Below are 16,349 nucleotides of genomic sequence, written 5' to 3'. Positions count from 1 at the left end.
CTTAACCACCCTATCCTGGCTTAGTTTATGTATCCTAATAGTAAAAAATGAAGCATTTTATAATAATCATTGAGAGGTGCTATACAAGTGTAAAGTAGTATTAGACGTATTTTTGCACATCAGAAAATATAAATAAAAAAAAATCTTACCATTCCCTATTACTAAGTTAGAAACACTTAAAAGAGACAGAGTCAGTGATACCTGAATTTGTCTGGTTCATCTTAGATGATGACAGTTTTAAACATTTTTGTTTTTGATGTCATTAAAAAAATATTTTAAGCAGTAGCTATAACAACTGAGGCCTGAGAATACCTTTTTTTAAAGCATTGCAAATGGTGTATTGAGCTGTATTCACCATTTCAGTTGGTGTCAGTGAGAGCTGCATATGTGGATCAAAAGCAGTACTCTCTAAAATCTTATTTCACCCTCCACAGAAATACAACCACTTCTGTGGCTGGGTGCTGCAGCTGTCTATGAGCACACACTAACTACACAATAGTTTTGGATATGTGAAATAGACTGAGCCTAATTAAAACTACAGTACAGGGTTAATTTTAAGAAGGCAGATCAAAATTATCCAAATTACACAGTGACATCTGATTACTGCCCTATATTTGCCATGAGGGGGCTTCTATCATGCTCCTGGTCAAGAGCCGTGAGAAATGAGATGTGCCTCTGTACTCAGACCTCTTCAACCACCTGCCAGTTCATGTGTCTTCTAGATGTCCTTTATGGTCACTTATGCCACCACAGGACATGTCAGTGGAATTTGCTTGGTGTAATGACAACAGCTAAGACAGTTTTTAATCACTCTCTTGTCACCGATCCAACTATCTGTCCACCAGGTTTTGACCTGCCAGGGCACCTGTGGTCATCCCTGAATCGGTTTCAAACAGGACAGAGCAATTGTGTGTCCAATCTATTCAAATGGGGTTTCTCTAACAACCTGCAATGTAGATGAGGTTCATTTCAGACTATGTCACATATCCTTTGAGTGCCCGCTGACTTACTTTGACAGTGGGCTTCCAGCTCTTCACCTGGATGATGACAATGCTATCAAATGGCTGGAAACACTGAGCATACACTGAGGAATTACACAGTGAGAACAAAATTCTGCTTTCAGTTCTGCATGGTGGATCTTGACTAATATTCTGATCTTTCTATATGTATGCAACTCCTGACATCTGAATATCAGAGTTGGGATCTTGCTTTGGTGTGGAGAAATAAAAGTTTTATCCTAACAGCAAAGGACAGCAATGAGGGGTGGCATGTAATCTAATAAACCCCAAGGGAAATGATTGCAATTAGCTGAATAAATGGGAGTCAGTGAGTCTTCAGAATTTGGGAGACTGGGGCTATCAGTATATATGCACAGACCAGTGGTTCTGTACAGTATTCTCTGATTAATCCATTGCTAACTAAATGGTCCATATTCACTGACATGAGAGCTATTTGACCTGACCAAAGCAGTGATCTGACCTGTTGCACCAGGTTTCACTGACTGCCTGTGAGAGAGACTACTTGCGAGGTCAAGGTTTCCCCATCACTGGGGAGGGGAACAACTTCATTCACATTCTCCCTTCTTGTGAGAGATCTCACCCATCTAGAGCCTCCCCACACCTCAATATGGGTGTGGAGGGGAGACCCCATCACTGCCTGTGTGAGAATGAGACCCTTTGTGTGTATTTATGCCTAGCAGGGCAAGGTGCCATTTCCTCAGGATGGGGAGTGTGAGATCCCTGCAGTGCATAGGGGATGTGTGAGGCCACTTCATTGTGGAGAGGCTGAAGGAGGCTCACTCTGTATTGACCCCTAGTTGCATGGAAAGCTGCCTCAATGTGCATGTGTGGGCTCCAAAAAGACCCCTTCAGGGTGTCTAGGAAGGGATGCCCGCAGTGGGCCTGGGAGACATCTTCCTCCCTGAGGTGAGGCCAGTGCTTACTTTGTGCAGGGCTGAGTCCTGGCACAAAACTGCCTCTAGGCTTGGCAGTTCATAGCCCTGGCACCTCTGCTTACAATGTCAGTTATGAAAGTAAAAAAATTGCTTGAGCCCTTGGCACCTCTTTCATTACAAATCAAACAGTGGGTTAGCCCCCTCCGTGTGTGAGGCAGGGAGAGGAGCCTTTCCCAAGGGGTTAGCCCCCCCCCCCGTGTGTGGGGTTCAGGGGAGGAGCCTTTCCCAAGGGGTTAGCCTCCCATGTGTGGGGTCAGGGGGAGGAGCCTTTCCCAAGGGGTTAGCCCCCCGTGTGTGGGGCAGAGGGAGGAGGGTTTCCCATGGGGTTATCCCCCCGTGTGTGGGGCGGGGGGAGGAGCCTTTCCCATGGGGTTACCAGGCTCCCCCAAGGCTCAGCGAGAGCCATCCGCCGCCGTCGCGTGGGGCCTGCATCTACCCTTTCCGGTTGCCCCGCACAATCATGGCAGCCTTGGCGGCGGGGCGGGGCGTAGCGAGCGGGGAGAGGACGGTGAAAGACCCGGCCCTGGGGGGAAGGGGGTCATGTGACAAGGAGGCAAGATGGCTGCCTTCCCGTGGTAAGGCCGGGAGAAGTACGGGTAGAGGTGCCGGGGAGGGGCTGGGCTGAGTGGGGAGGGAGCCGCGCTGGGCGGGCGTTGGTTCCTGGGGAAGGGTCCCTGATATTCCCCTATCTGGAGCCAGCGGGGCCAAAGCAGAGCCCGGCTACAGACTCCCGAGCAGGGTGGGCTGGGGACTTCCCTGTCCCCCAGCTTAAAGAAAAGAGGGTGAAAGGCGCCTCCGCTCTGTCAGCCTGCCTAGTCTGTTCCTGTTCCCCCGTTAACTCAGTCCGAAAGCACAGGGCAAAACTGCAGTGTCCCCTCTTCCCCCCGCCCAGGGTGCGAAGCTCACCTGTTTCGGAGGTGCATGCAGTGGAGCTGTTGTAAAGTTTAATTCCCTCCTTTCCTACAGTCTGTACCAGTAGCCCTGACCAAAGCTTTCTGTGCTGTAAGGGACTTCCACAGTAACACAAATATCAAGAACAACACCAATAACTTCCTCCTTGCTTCAGGACTGCTGCTTTGGAATGGGTCTAAAAGGAAGCCTGAAGCCTAAATGAAATAGCAGTAAGCTATTTAATTGTGACAGTATTTTATCCAAATTAGAAATGAACTTTCTACATACATACATGTTCCTTCAGAGACAGTGCTTCTTTCAAATGCCCCCATGAAAAGACCCTTGAATTTATGTTATCACAAGCCTGCAGCTGAGACTATCTGAAAGAAGTTAAAAAAACATACTTGAATATCACAGTAAAATCTTTCCTCTGAAGAAGGGGAGATACATTCAGATCTGTTTTAATAATGTGGGACTGGTGTTACTTATTTGCATTTTTGTGACCAGGTGGGATAACCCCAAAGGAGTTGCTGTAGTTGACTCTGTGATTCATATATGCTTCCTCCTCCTCTCCCCCCCCCCCCCCCCGCCATGTAACCCTGTATTTGTTTTTTTCTTTGATGTCTTACAAAGTACCAAATCACAGCAGTAGCATGGAGGTGCCTGGAAGGCACTGCATTGAAACATTTTTTAAAAATTACTGAAAAAAACACATCCACGTGTGTAGCTTTGCACCAGTGTAGATGCAGGCATGTCAATGGAAGAATGCATCTGTTGATGTAGCTACAATCAGCTGGTGTTTCTACACTGACAGAAAAACCCTTCTCTCAGTGTAGGCGGCATCTGTACGATGGGGTTATATGCTGGCCGTATAGCCTCAACAGTCTGGACTAACTAAATAAGAGACAACAGATGGATGCAGACAGACGGGAGTACTAGGAAACAGTGAGCCTGTGTTGGTCAGCATGATAGGCAGTGGTATCAGTACGTTGGCAGCCTAACCATTATCAATTTATTATTTTTTTGGTAGGCATCAGGGCAAAATAGAGTTTTGAGGAGGGATTTGAAGATGGATAATAGGTAGCTTTGAGGATGTACAAGTCTTCACAGGAGCGTGATAGAGATGTCCTGTGAACAGACTTTATGTACTTTGTCTTTAAAAATAAGTAAGAACTGTACTTCAGAACAATCTAGAGCAGTCTGAATTTGGATCTAATTTGATTGTGTTGGATTTTATGATGTCTTTTTTTGGAAAGAGAGGGATGGGAGGAGAAGAAAGAAGCCAGATTAAAATTCTGTTCCTCTTATAGTCCAGTGGATGTCCCTGTTGGTTCATGTTAGGATACAAATTCTGCTTCTGTAGTACAGGTCTGTCACATCTTACGCGCATTTAACATGTGCGATGTCAGGTTTACTCGGTCGGAAAAATAAAAAAAAAACAAAAAAAGAGAGAAAAATAACAATTTTAATACTGTACCTGTAGTGTGGGCGATTCTGCCCGCCATTGAACTCAATGTAATTTTGACTATACGCGGTTTTCGCTTTACATGCTAATCGCGGAATGGAACCCTGCGTAAGATGAGACTCGCCTGTAATATGAAATGTTTCTTTACTTCTGGAAAACTGAATGCAGAACTGAAGAAAATACTTAGGAAATAAGCTACATAGTACAATTTCTGTTAGAGCAAGCAACACAAGGAAATGATGAAATATTTTTTCTTTTGACAAGATAAAGAAAAATATTTGCAATAATTGTTTCCCTGCTTCATAAAGTTCATGGCTGCTTGTAAATAAACTAATTCCTGTTTTTGAAAGATTTGCTTTCCTGAAGCTTTTGTTCCTTTAAATAATAAACCTACTGGAGGTGATGGAAAACCTTCTTTTCCCAACCTCAGAATCCATACAGAAAGTTACAAAAGTGAATTATGTGGCTCACCAGCTTATACAGGTGGGCTGCCAAAAAGTGCCTTTCATATCTATCAAATCTATCTAACTGCAAATCAGCTTGTTTACCCCACATGGTGCTAATTCATGAGCAAACCTGAATTTTTATCATAGTACAAATTTGTTTAGGAATTTTAAAAGGTCGGTGTTAACTATCAAGGAAACCCATATTACCACAGTTTTTTAGATAATTTCATAATAAGAGTACTCAGTGTTTTAAAACTTTTTATATTTATAAATAAATATTTCCCAGAAATACATAAATACTACAAGTTTTGGGAGTGAAGGAAAGCTGTAATAGATACGTCTGTGGTTATACTGTTTTTTGTTTTGCAAATACATGGAGATCTAAACATTGCCAATTCAGTCTTGTTATATTACTCTTATATGGACTCTCAATATCTGATTAGTGACACTGTTGAGACTAAAAGGGCCACTATAAGTACTGCCTTAGGACTTCTAACAAAACCTCGAATGCACAGAAGGATCGGGGGTATTCAGTGCAGTTATGAAGATAAATGGTGTCAAATGTATTTGTTGGCAGTCTTAGAAGTTCTTACTGCAATAATGGTTAAGACAGACACACTGAACATAATATAGGGGTAGCCACAAATACACACTCCTCCTCCCCCTCCCCCCATCTAATCTGGCAATAAGATGTTGTGAACCTACAGGGATCAGAGTAGTTTTTTGGAATTTAGATTAAAGCCCAAATAATGGAATTTAATATCAAGATATAAAACTGGTCCTTGAAAATGAAAAGCTCAGTAGGTAATTTGGAAATTGTAGAACTTAGATAATTGTAGATAAATGTAGTTTCTCCTGGTGAAAGGAATCAGTGTGTAACATGGAATGATAGGATGACACAGAGAGAGACTGGGAGATCTGGAGAAGAAAAATCTGTGAACATCACAGCTTGCTATGCAAATAACCAAGAAAGCTATTGTATTACAAGAGAAAAAAAATAGAATATAAAAGAGGTAGTATACTGTAGTTGGTGTGTAGGTGCTGGCTGTATTTCTTTAAGCATTGTTACTGTACTTAGTTAATGTTAAAATGATAAGTTGGGGATGAAGTTGAAACCAGCTATACACTTAACAAATTTCAGTCTATACAGAAAAATTAAATGTAGCCTATCTTCATGGGACGAAAAGGAGCTTGCATTAAAATGAAACATTTAGGTTCTAAATGTGGTTGATATAAATAAAAAAACATTATATTTGAATAAAACTGCAGAAACCAAGGGAATTGAAAATTAAGGCTGTCATTCCTTAACTCACCTCCATGTGGCTTTTCTCTGCTTTTTATTTTTGGTTTTTCTGTGTTACATGTTTGGTAAATAGTTATAATAGTTATTTGGATTTCATATTTGTCATTTTAACATAAAAACGATCTTCATTATACTCGTATATATTATGAATACTGTGACAAAGTCACACTGGACAGCTGTAAGGGAGTGGTCCTATTGAAAATTCCAGGGGAAGTGGGCGGGCATAAGCCTGCCAGTGGCTAAAGGACCCTCCCCCAGCCTTCAGGGAGTATCCACTGAGCCGGGGAACTCAACTGATTACTGGGAACAACTAAAAAGAAAACAAGGGCAGGTATGAAGGTCAAAGTGGAAGGCAGGTATATGAGCCCTAGAATGATAAAGGCCCTTTTCTCCATAAGCTGAAAAGGGGTTACCTCAGGTCAAGTAGAGACACCCAAGTCCAATTAAGGGCTGCCTGAGGCCTTTATAAACCCCTTCTCTGGTGAAAGGAGGGAAAGGGGAGACAAGGTGGTGCAGGGCTAGTGGTATCAGGGAGAAAGTCTGCTCCAGGGTGGAGGGCTGTTTAACAGACTGTCTGTTTAGGGAAAGGACTGGCACCCTAGGGCCAATAACAAGGCCTCACACCTTCAGCGTGTGTGCGTGTGTAGGAAAAGGTATTCCCGTTTGTTTTGGGTTGGAACTGTGTTTTTTGTTGGGTGGAGGGGTGCTCCTTGGGCTGGCCCTGAGGCCTGCCAGAAAAGTATTGGGAAATAACTCCCCAAGTGGGAGAATAAACACTGTCCAGAGTGGGGCTGACTTATTCCAGGCCCCCACCACCAGAGGGGGAAACGCTGTACCTGCCGAGATGGAGGAGGTGCCTTGCCGCAATACATATATAAATCCATTCCAATAAAAGGGATGCCTTCCCAATGGACATGGCTGCTGCTTTTCTTCCCTCATTGCCCTTCTAAGTGCCAGACTCAGGTAGAGCAAGGCAACCTGCCTGTTATAGGGTAAAGCCTGCATGTGGACATGCACCTTACAGTTGCCCAGAAGACTGGATCAGTCAGTCTGATTTCTGATGGAAGCTGGCTCCATAGCCATGAGTTTTCACCAAGAATGAAGGTTTACCCTTCTCTCTCCCCTTACTCAGTGAATAAATAGAAGATAATATCAAACCAATCGTGCACTCCCCCGCATATTAATTACCTTACAAGCGGTCTTGATCACTTAAACACATTGATTCTGTACGCATTTTTTAAACCTTACATTTACAAACAGCTCACTCCATGTACATGCATCCACAGAGCAAATGATGTCTTAAAATTTAGTTATAATACAGTTGCCTTTTGGCTGAGGCTGTCATGCCAAGCTTCAGCTGTCAAGACCTTTTTTTTTTTTTACTACTGATTTAGAAACCCCTATAAATGAGATATAATGGAAATGCTGACAAAACTGTAAGTATAACAGGGTAATAGAAATGTTATAATTAGGAGCCAGGAAAGAGAGTGGGGTACATATTTTCATACAAATTCTAATAAACCCATGAAGCAAATGAACAAGGAGAGTCACTGAAGCATGGAACAATAGTAAATTCAAGAAAATGCTCATGTATAGTGAAAGCAGGAAATTGGAGATAAAGAAAACAAAAGGAACAGGCATGTGGGTTTCACTGGACTCTTGTTCTTGCTCTGCTTGTATCTAATTAGGCTTCAAAGCTTCTCCATTGATCAGCACAGCTATGACTTTGTTCTGATTTCTTGTTACAGAATTGCAATAGCAAGAGCGCCACAAAGGTCTACCAGTTAAATAATAATTACGTAGTCTGTTTCCTTTTTCACTTTGAAAAGATTACCAGCAAAGTTGGGGGGAAGAAGGGAAGAGGCAAGGAGAAATTTGGGTGTTTGCCCTTTTTAAATATTTTGTTTCTTTCCGCTACTTTTTTACACTAAGAAATTCAGATCCCTTTTAGGCTAGAACACACAATAATGACTGGAAAACGAGTGAAATGGTGATATCGCAAGATCCCAGAAAGTGAAAGTTGAGGGGGGAAATGAATTTTTAGACACTGGTAGGATTTTCAAATGAGCTCAGTTCCTATTTAGGCACATTGTCCCCAATGGAAGCTGATGACACTGAGTACTTGGTGCCTGAATGGAAGCTTAGCTCTTTTGAAAATCTGGCCTTTGTGTTTATTTTGTTTTTGTTGTTTTTAGCTTCAAGGACTAGCGTTTTTGATAAAGTAAGCCTTTGTTCATTCAGTACCCTTGCTTGTTCAATTAAGGCACCAGAGCTCCAGTAAACATCCTTGCGCTCTCCCAAAAGTCCTTCAGTAATAAAACAGGGAAGGCAAATTGGGCATTCCTAATATTTCTAAAATTAAAAAACAGTCAGGAAAATGTTCCAGGTGGAGTGGGCAGAGGGAAAGAAAACCTTTTCAAACCAGGTCTTGCTGATTGTTGCCATGATCCCTAACTACACTAGCTCTATTGCTGTTGCTCTACTGTTGGAGCCGAATGTCTGGAACCAGTGGTGGAAAATGTTTGCTGAAATGCAGAGTATAGATGCTTCTAAGTCTCCTGACACTTCCGTGAGCTGAGTAGAACTATACTCACTTTGCATGTATGGAAACTGTCTTGTCCCCAAAGAAACAGTAACAGAGCTGGGAACTTAAACCAGGAATCTTTACTCCCAGTTCCATGCATGACCACTAGATCGTGCTAGTTAAAGGGTTTTCATTTGATGTATTACTGAATTTAAGGATATATTTTTGAGTATTTTTAAATATAACTCTTAGCTCTCCTTCATAGATCTGTCCAGTCCTGGGTATGGAAACTCCAGTTTTATTCCTCTCCCCCATTTTAATGGCACACCTCAAAGATGAATTGCATTTCTAATTGTAGTGAACGATTAATAGAAACTGGGATTAATAGTAAAATAGAATGGAGGAAAAACTATAAAGCTGTGACTGGAGTAAATGTCTGCTGCTCAGCCTTGGAGTGCATTATCTATGTTGTTCTTTAAGTGCAAATCTTTTTCTGTTAGGGAAGAAAGCCTGGTTTTGTCAACAGGCTAAGAAGAAAAACTGTAAAATATGAGTTTGATGTAAGTTATTTCTCCTAATAAAATATTTTCAGTAAGAATGGAAGCCTTTAGTACAATGTCTTGTTTCTCGTTCTTGCATTGCTGGTTATGTTCTTCCTTCCTCTTGTCAGCTGGCCACTGCAACTTTTAATTGTGAATACTGCGGAACAGCTGGATATTGATTCCCTTAGTAAATTACCTAAGGGTAAATTATTTGCTGATTCTGATCCTTTTGATGATTAAATTCAATGGTATGGAGGCAAATCCAACTGCTGTACTTTAAATACAGAACAGTAAGTGGCAGCTACCTCCCTTCACAAACGCACTGCTCAGTTTTTATTTAGAGTATAAGAGAGCAAAGTAGTCAAGTCAGTTTACATATTAGCTACCCATGCAAAGGGAAACCTTACATCATACAATTTGATTTACTTTCCAAAATACTGCCTGGCGTATAAACATGTCTGCACCTATACAAGTGTGACAGATGCACCTATAAAACTTTTTCTTTATTCTTGCTTTTTAAGGCATCCAAGGTCTAGAAATTACACATCAGAGTTTGACTCATGCAGACTGGAGGCTGTACCTGTGGAATTTGGGGACTACCATCCACTGAAACCCATTATAGTAAGTTTCTTTTTGTGCCTTTGCAAATAACATCACTGTAAAGTGAAAACTACTGTTTCATGCTGGCAACTAGAGGCAGTTCTGATTTCCTGTTGAATTTATTAGAAGAAAAGTTTTGGTTTTAAAGTCACTGGCAATACCAGTGAAGTACATTTGGGATGCTCCAGCAGCTTGCAGCTCCCACCATTTCTATAGTACTAGGGGTTTATGCTGCTGTTTACACAGTACTGAATGTCTTGATGTTATGTGCCAGAAAACGTCTCTTACTATTCAGAACAGCTCAAATCCTGCACAGCTTCTTGGTTATTTATGAAATGTTTCATCATATATAAAAAGACAGATTAGGACCAACTCATCACATTACCAGTAACCTGCCTAACTGCTTGATGTAAAACTTGTTGGTTTTGGGTTACCTCTAAACCAGCTGTGGTTTTAAAAAACACTCTATGAAATATTGCAAGCGTGCATGGGGCTCTACAAAACACATAAGAGGCAAGGTCCCTGCTTCAAAGAGGTTAGTTTAACTCTGGTGACTATGATACATGGGCAGCAGTTCAGACTCTGGAAGCAGGGCCGGCTCTGGCTTTTTTGCCGCCCCAGGCAAAAAAGCCTCCGGCCGCCCCCCCCCCGCGGGGGGGGGGGGCGGAGCCGGGGGGGCGGCGAGCCCCGGCGGGGGCTCCGCTCTCCCCCCGGCGGCCGGGGGCAGGGCGCGGGGGGGGGGGGGGGGAGGGCGGCCGGAGCCCTGGGAGGAGGGCAGCGAGCCCCAGCGGGGGCTCGGCTCCCCCCCCGCGGCCAGAGCGCCGGGGGCAGGGCGGCGAGCCCCGGCGGGGGCAGGGCGGCGAGCCCCGGCGGGGGCAGGGCGGCGAGCCCCGGCGGGGGCTCGGCTCTCCCCCCGGCGGCCGGGGGGAGGGCGCCAGAGGGGAGGACGGCCGGAGCCCTGGGAGGAGGGCGGCGAGCCCCGGCGGGGGCTCCGCTCTCCCCCCGGCGGCCGGGGGCAGGGCGCGGGGGGGAGGGCGGCGAGCCCCAGCGGGGGCTCCGCTCTCCCCCCGGCGGCCGGGGGGAGGGCGCCGGAGGGGAGGGCGGCCGGAGCCCTGGGAGGAGGGCGGCGAGCCCCGGCTGGGGCTCGGCTCTCCCCCCGGTGGCCCGAGCGCCGCGCCGCCCCTCTCCAGGTGCCGCCCCAAGCACCAGCTTGGTTGCCTGGTGCTTGGAGCCGGCCCTGTCTGGAAGGTCAGTAGGGAGATCTGCACAGAAAGGAGCAGTCTTTAAGGGTGGATTTGAAAGACAAAAGGAAGGGTAGTTGGTACACAGGAAGTGGTAGGCTGTTTGAAGCTAAAGGAGCTTCATGAAAGAAGGGATAAAAACAAGAGTGGGAGGAGGAAGCAACTGGGAGGGAGGCAAGGGGGAGAAAGAGTGCCTTTTGCTGCAGAGAACAGAAACAAAAATGGTAAAAGAACCTCTAAGTACCAGTACTACAGCTGAGGCACTCCTAGCGGAGAGGAAAATTGTGCTATTTGGAGAATCTGTGCTTTAGTAAGTTATTAAAGTGGAAGTAGATCTTTTCATTTTACAGTTGAACTTCTCCTTCAGGTTACTGAATCCAAGACCAAGAAAATGGGTCGGAAAGGAAGTACTTCCTCTACCTCCTCCTCTTCTTCCAGTTCAATGATAGACCCATTAAGCAGTGTGTTGGATGGCACTGATCCCTTGTCATTGTTCGCAGCAACAGCAGATCCAGTGACTACTGCAGCTAACACGGTAAAGCTCAAGGTTACTTATCTCAAGTAGATTGAACAAAATAGACCTGCATAGAACTGATTCTTTGTGCTCTTGCAAGAGCTGTTTCAATACAGAAAGTACCATATTAACTAATCAGAGAATTTCATTTACTGGTTTTCTTTTGCTTTAGCAGTTTTGGTAACGTTTACGTTTTTTAATGTTGTACATCTGTGGAAGGGTCAGTAACACATGAAACATAGTAGGTCTTAACATGTCTGGTCACCTTTCTTAGTCTGCCTGGTATACATGAACACCTTGTTTGTGTTCCTCCTAGGATACTACAAGAAAGAAACGTGATAAAGACGACAGCTTGGTTGTAGGAAGTGACTTTGAACCATGGTCAAGCAAACGTGGTGAAATCCTTGCTAGATACACGACGACTGAAAAACTCTCCATTGTAAGTGCGCTTCTTAATGATTTTGTGCAAGAACCTTAATAGACTACGGGTACTGAGAGACTACAGTAATTGAATACCTTGTGACTATTCCTTTTCTACGTAAACAAATTCAGTAAATTTAATTTGCAATGAAGTGGAAAACCATCCCAGCAGCTCTAGCTTTTAAATATTCATAAAGAAGACTGGCTGATCTTTGGCCTATTGTACTCGATTATTTTTAGAGAGAGTCCAAAAGAGTGCTAGCCACTTCCCAGAACACAAATAGAGACATGGTCCAGGCCACGAAAAGCTTACAATCACACTTTATATCTCCATTAATTTATAGAATAAATATCAGCACTGAAAATAATCAATTCACTTTCTTAAATCGTTTGTAAATAAGTTAATAGTTTGTAAATACATGCTTTCTAAAATGCTGTTGTTTCTCTGCAGAATCTGTATATGAGTTCTGAAAAAGGTGAGTAGTTTCTCTATATCAAATGGCATGGGACTATTATTTTAAAGAGAGAACAAATGACAGACCTTTGGTGCAAACATGCATTCAAATTGAAGCTTTCTTTCTCCAACTATGAGCTGATTCACTGCTATTGCTCATGAGAGTCCCACTGGATTTTTGCAAATGCGAGAAAAATAAAATTTATCTTGCTCCATCTAGTGGCTGCTGAGCACATTATTATGTGTAATTGAAAGAAACTAGAACTCCTGTAATTTACATTGTGGCTTTAAAAAACATCTGGACTGTTACTATCCCTCCAAATCTCCCAAAATTGCAAGGTTATTTTGGTATTTGGCTTGTCTTTATTAATTTTCCCGCTTGCTTGAAGGGAACAGGAGGGGAAATAGAAGGAAGTGCTTTGCATAGCTGTTCAACAATTCTCTGCCTGGCTGAGAGAGAAGCATTGAAGGAGCCAATTCCAGTATTATACTGGCTGTTTAGTATGACACCAAAATCTTAATTTTTAATGCAATGTTTTAATTGTATTGTTAATGGGAAAAGCTGTTAAGAATGGGAGGCTAAGTAGTAAAGAACCTTCCATAGCAAGTAGAATCTTGGAATGAGTAAATATACAGGGCTCCAGCTTCTTAGCAGAAGAACCTGAATAAAAAATCTAGAGCCTGCTTTTTGTTTTGTTTTGTTTTTTTTAAATCTTTATGTATTTATTTTTTCAAATCAGGCTTCACTTTTTGCAGTTGCTATTCTGTACCCACTACGAATTGTTGGGAGAAAAAGGTGAATGAATCGTTGGCAACATTCATTGTGTGCCTGCAGGAATGGAGGTCTTGTTTGAAAATCAGGCTCGCAGTCTCTCATGCTAGCAGCTGAATAGCTGCCTTAGGTTGTTGAACCACCATTTTGATCTTGGATACCGTTAGCTTGTTTAAATCTGTCTCTTCCCCTCAAGTCTTTTTTTTTTTATAGTTTAAGAATTTGAAAATTTTAAAGAACTCAAAGATGTAATTACCTACAGGAAAAGCTACAACGCCTGGCTCAGCAGTTTCTGAGAAGGTGCGAACAAGGCTAGAGGAGCTGGATGACCTTGAAGAGGTGAGCAAACTGTCCAGGAAACATTTTAAGAGAAAAAAGATTAGTTGTGTGAGATAAAACTATTTAAGAAACTTTCTGACTTATCCCTAAAGCCCTGATTCTGCAAACACTTATGCAGTTGATTAACTTCATGTACTTGAATAGTCCCATTGAAAGTGTGTGTGTCTGTGTAGAATTGGGGCCTAAATTTTTAGCTCATTGACAAACAGTACCCCAAAAGGAGAGTCACTGGGCTGACATTGTATCATTTATCTCCTGTAGTTGCTGTATTTAAGCTTCCTGGTGTCTGGTAGGCTCTGTCTCTTGTTGCAGAGACTGACATCTCTCCTAAGTAAGGCACTGATTCAGTCAGGCACTTAATATACATATGTTTAAATACTTTAGTCCCATTGAAATCAGTAAGGCCACTGACATGCTTGAGTACCTTACTGAATTGGTGCCGATTCTGCTTCAGGGCCTCCATGTCTTATGGCTAGCTTCAACGTGGATCTCATGATTAACACAGTATTCATTTTATAAATTCAGCATGATGTGAGAGTGTGTCAAAAGTAACATCTACTTAAATATCTGCATATTAGATTCTATTAGTGGAAGGATAAGTGTATCTCAATAATATATGATGTATTCACTACTGAGACTGAATTGCCTAGCCTCACTCACAAAATAGTGGTTGCTTCTGCACTTCATCCCTCCATTTGTCGATTTATTTTCCTGGTAGTCATTCCTGATACGTAATCCTTTACAGGGACCTGCTGTAGTTCTGACATGACAGTACTTGAGTCTTGCTCTTTATTTTTCACAAATGAGTAGCTGGGAGCTTTACAATAACTTTTTGCCCTAGGTCTGCACACCGTTCTGCAACACACTTTGGTTGTTCATAAATAGCCGTACGATGAAAAGGAATTGGAGGGTTAGAGGAACTCGGGCCCGTTTTTGTACTTGACCTGAAAGTAACCAAAGGACGTTTTATTTCTGCTGCTGCTACAATTTAATAGCAGTCAAAGACAAAACCTCATAAAAATTTAAAGGAATAAAGAATTTCATTAGAGCAGAGGTTCTCAAACTGTGGTCCGTGGGAGCTCCGTACGGCTTCATGAGCTGGGGAGCAGAGGGTAGACCCAGTCCCCCAGGATCACTATTGGCATTTCAACATTGCCAGTGGTAATCTGCCAGTCTGGAAAGAAAGTCCCTGCTGGTAACTTTCTGAATAGTCCTGTGTTCTTAAAGATGTGAGCATCATGCACCTTCTCTGACCAGCCAACACTGATGTTAGTGAAGCATCCCCATGATCCACCAACGCTTGCATAACCACAGAATATTAGCCATTTCTGTTGCTATATTCTGTGGCAAGATGGTCTGGTGCCAGAAATATATATATGAGTGCTGTCTATTGCCCCACTGCAGTTGAGGAAGCCCATTGCTGCAGATCTATCCATTATGTCCTGCACATTGCCAAGAGTCACAGTCCTGCATAGCACGAGACAATGGCCCTGCATACTTGTATGACAGTGGCCCCAGGGTTAATTTTCCAACTCCAAAATGATTTCCCACTGACTGGTAGCAATCTGGCATTGCAAGTTGCCAGAGCACTATCACCCATCACTTCTCCAGTGTCAGTGCAGCTCTCATTTTGGTGACCCTGCCCTGGAGGACTGGGGTGAGCTCAGCACACAGATCCGGGAATGCTCTCCTTCTCATCTGAAAGTATTGCAGCCCCTACTCATCATCCCAAGCCTGCATTACAGTGCAATCCCATCAATCGGTGCTCGTTTCTTGGGCCCAGATTCAGCCCTCTGCTACCTGCAGCTGCTCCGTGAATACCACCAGCAACCTTGAATTGGTCCTTGTTTTGTTCCACAGCAATCTATCCTCCAAGAAATTGTCATGCTCCTTGCTGATTCGGTTCTTTTTCCAGCTTTGCAGATACCTGAGGATAGCGCATCCTATGCTTGCAACTCTCATGACAATAGGTCATAGCTATGCAGGCTCCATGCTTCTGTCAGAGATGGCGGACAGAGAGGAGGGCTGTGTGGGTTCGTGGGATTTTTTTAAAAAGGCATGAAAATGTTGGGATATACATGATGTTATGGGATGGGGAAAGTTGCATCCTGGGAAGTTGACCCCTTGCTCCTAGTCACCTTTGTGTGACTTGTTTCTGCTCCATTATGCATTGCCAAAACTTCTTAAGAGACAGTGCACTGGCCGGTGGTGAGTTGCACACTGGCATACCTACCCCTGATTCACCGCACTGTGCTTTGACACAAGCACTCCAGGTGCATATGTGCAGAACTGATGCAAGGAATCAAGTAGGCAAGTGCACAAGTGATATACCAACTGCGGCAGCTTTATGCCGATGTAACTTGTGTGGTCAAAAGTTTGTAGCGTAGATGGCATGTTAGCTCAAGTGGCAGAGCATGTGCAGTGGATCTTAAGGTTCCAGCCTTGCTGATGAGCCTCAAGTACTCAACCTTAAACCTAACATTTCCTAATTTTTAATAGATTGGCTAACTAATAGGTATCTTCTTTTTGTTGGTTGCCTCTTTATTAAATGCTGCTGTTTTTTCTTGTCAGGGCTCACAAAAAGAGCTGTTGAATTTGACTCAGCAGGATTACATGAATCGGATTGAAGACCTCAATCAGTCACTGAAGGATGCCTGGGCCTCTGATCAGAAAGTAAAAGCTCTAAAAATAGTTATCCAGGTCAGTTTATAGTGAATAGTGCCTCTCAAATTGTACTTAAAGTTAAGCATAGACTCAAATACTTTGGTGGATCAGGGTTTAAGTCTCTCGAAGGCAGCAGTGAAAACCCCATAACTGAGAACACTTAAAGTTAGACTGGACAAAACACAAGAAAATATGCTGTATGGAATAATCTTAATTAGAA

The 16,349-nt window shown here is 43.3% G+C and overlaps 1 protein-coding gene across 5 annotated transcripts in view; it reads left to right on the top strand.

The window, feature by feature from the left end:
• The first annotated feature begins 2,479 nt into the window (after positions 1-2,479).
• The window catches only part of VPS35L (VPS35 endosomal protein sorting factor like), a 117,627-nt gene continuing 103,757 nt past the window's right edge, over positions 2,480-16,349 (top strand). For 4 of the 5 annotated variants that reach the window (XM_065411877.1, XM_065411876.1, XM_065411875.1 and 1 more), the window contains exons 1-7: positions 2,480-2,529; positions 9,647-9,746; positions 11,334-11,501; positions 11,797-11,919; positions 12,352-12,376; positions 13,389-13,465; positions 16,037-16,165. In XM_065411877.1, the coding sequence (XP_065267949.1) occupies positions 2,513-2,529; positions 9,647-9,746; positions 11,334-11,501; positions 11,797-11,919; positions 12,352-12,376; positions 13,389-13,465; positions 16,037-16,165 (639 nt within the window). In that variant the 5' untranslated portion in view covers positions 2,480-2,512. Of the gene's footprint in view, positions 2,530-7,475; positions 7,496-9,646; positions 9,747-11,333; positions 11,502-11,796; positions 11,920-12,351; positions 12,377-13,388; positions 13,466-16,036; positions 16,166-16,349 lie in introns of those variants that run through there. The other variant, XM_065411874.1, reaches the window with a different exon arrangement.

Source organism: Emys orbicularis, chromosome 10 (assembly GCF_028017835.1).
Source record: "Emys orbicularis isolate rEmyOrb1 chromosome 10, rEmyOrb1.hap1, whole genome shotgun sequence".
Classification (NCBI taxonomy): domain Eukaryota; kingdom Metazoa; phylum Chordata; order Testudines; family Emydidae; genus Emys; species Emys orbicularis.
The sequence above is the reverse complement of the archived record's forward strand: the minus strand, read 5'-3'. Positions and strand labels throughout refer to the sequence as shown.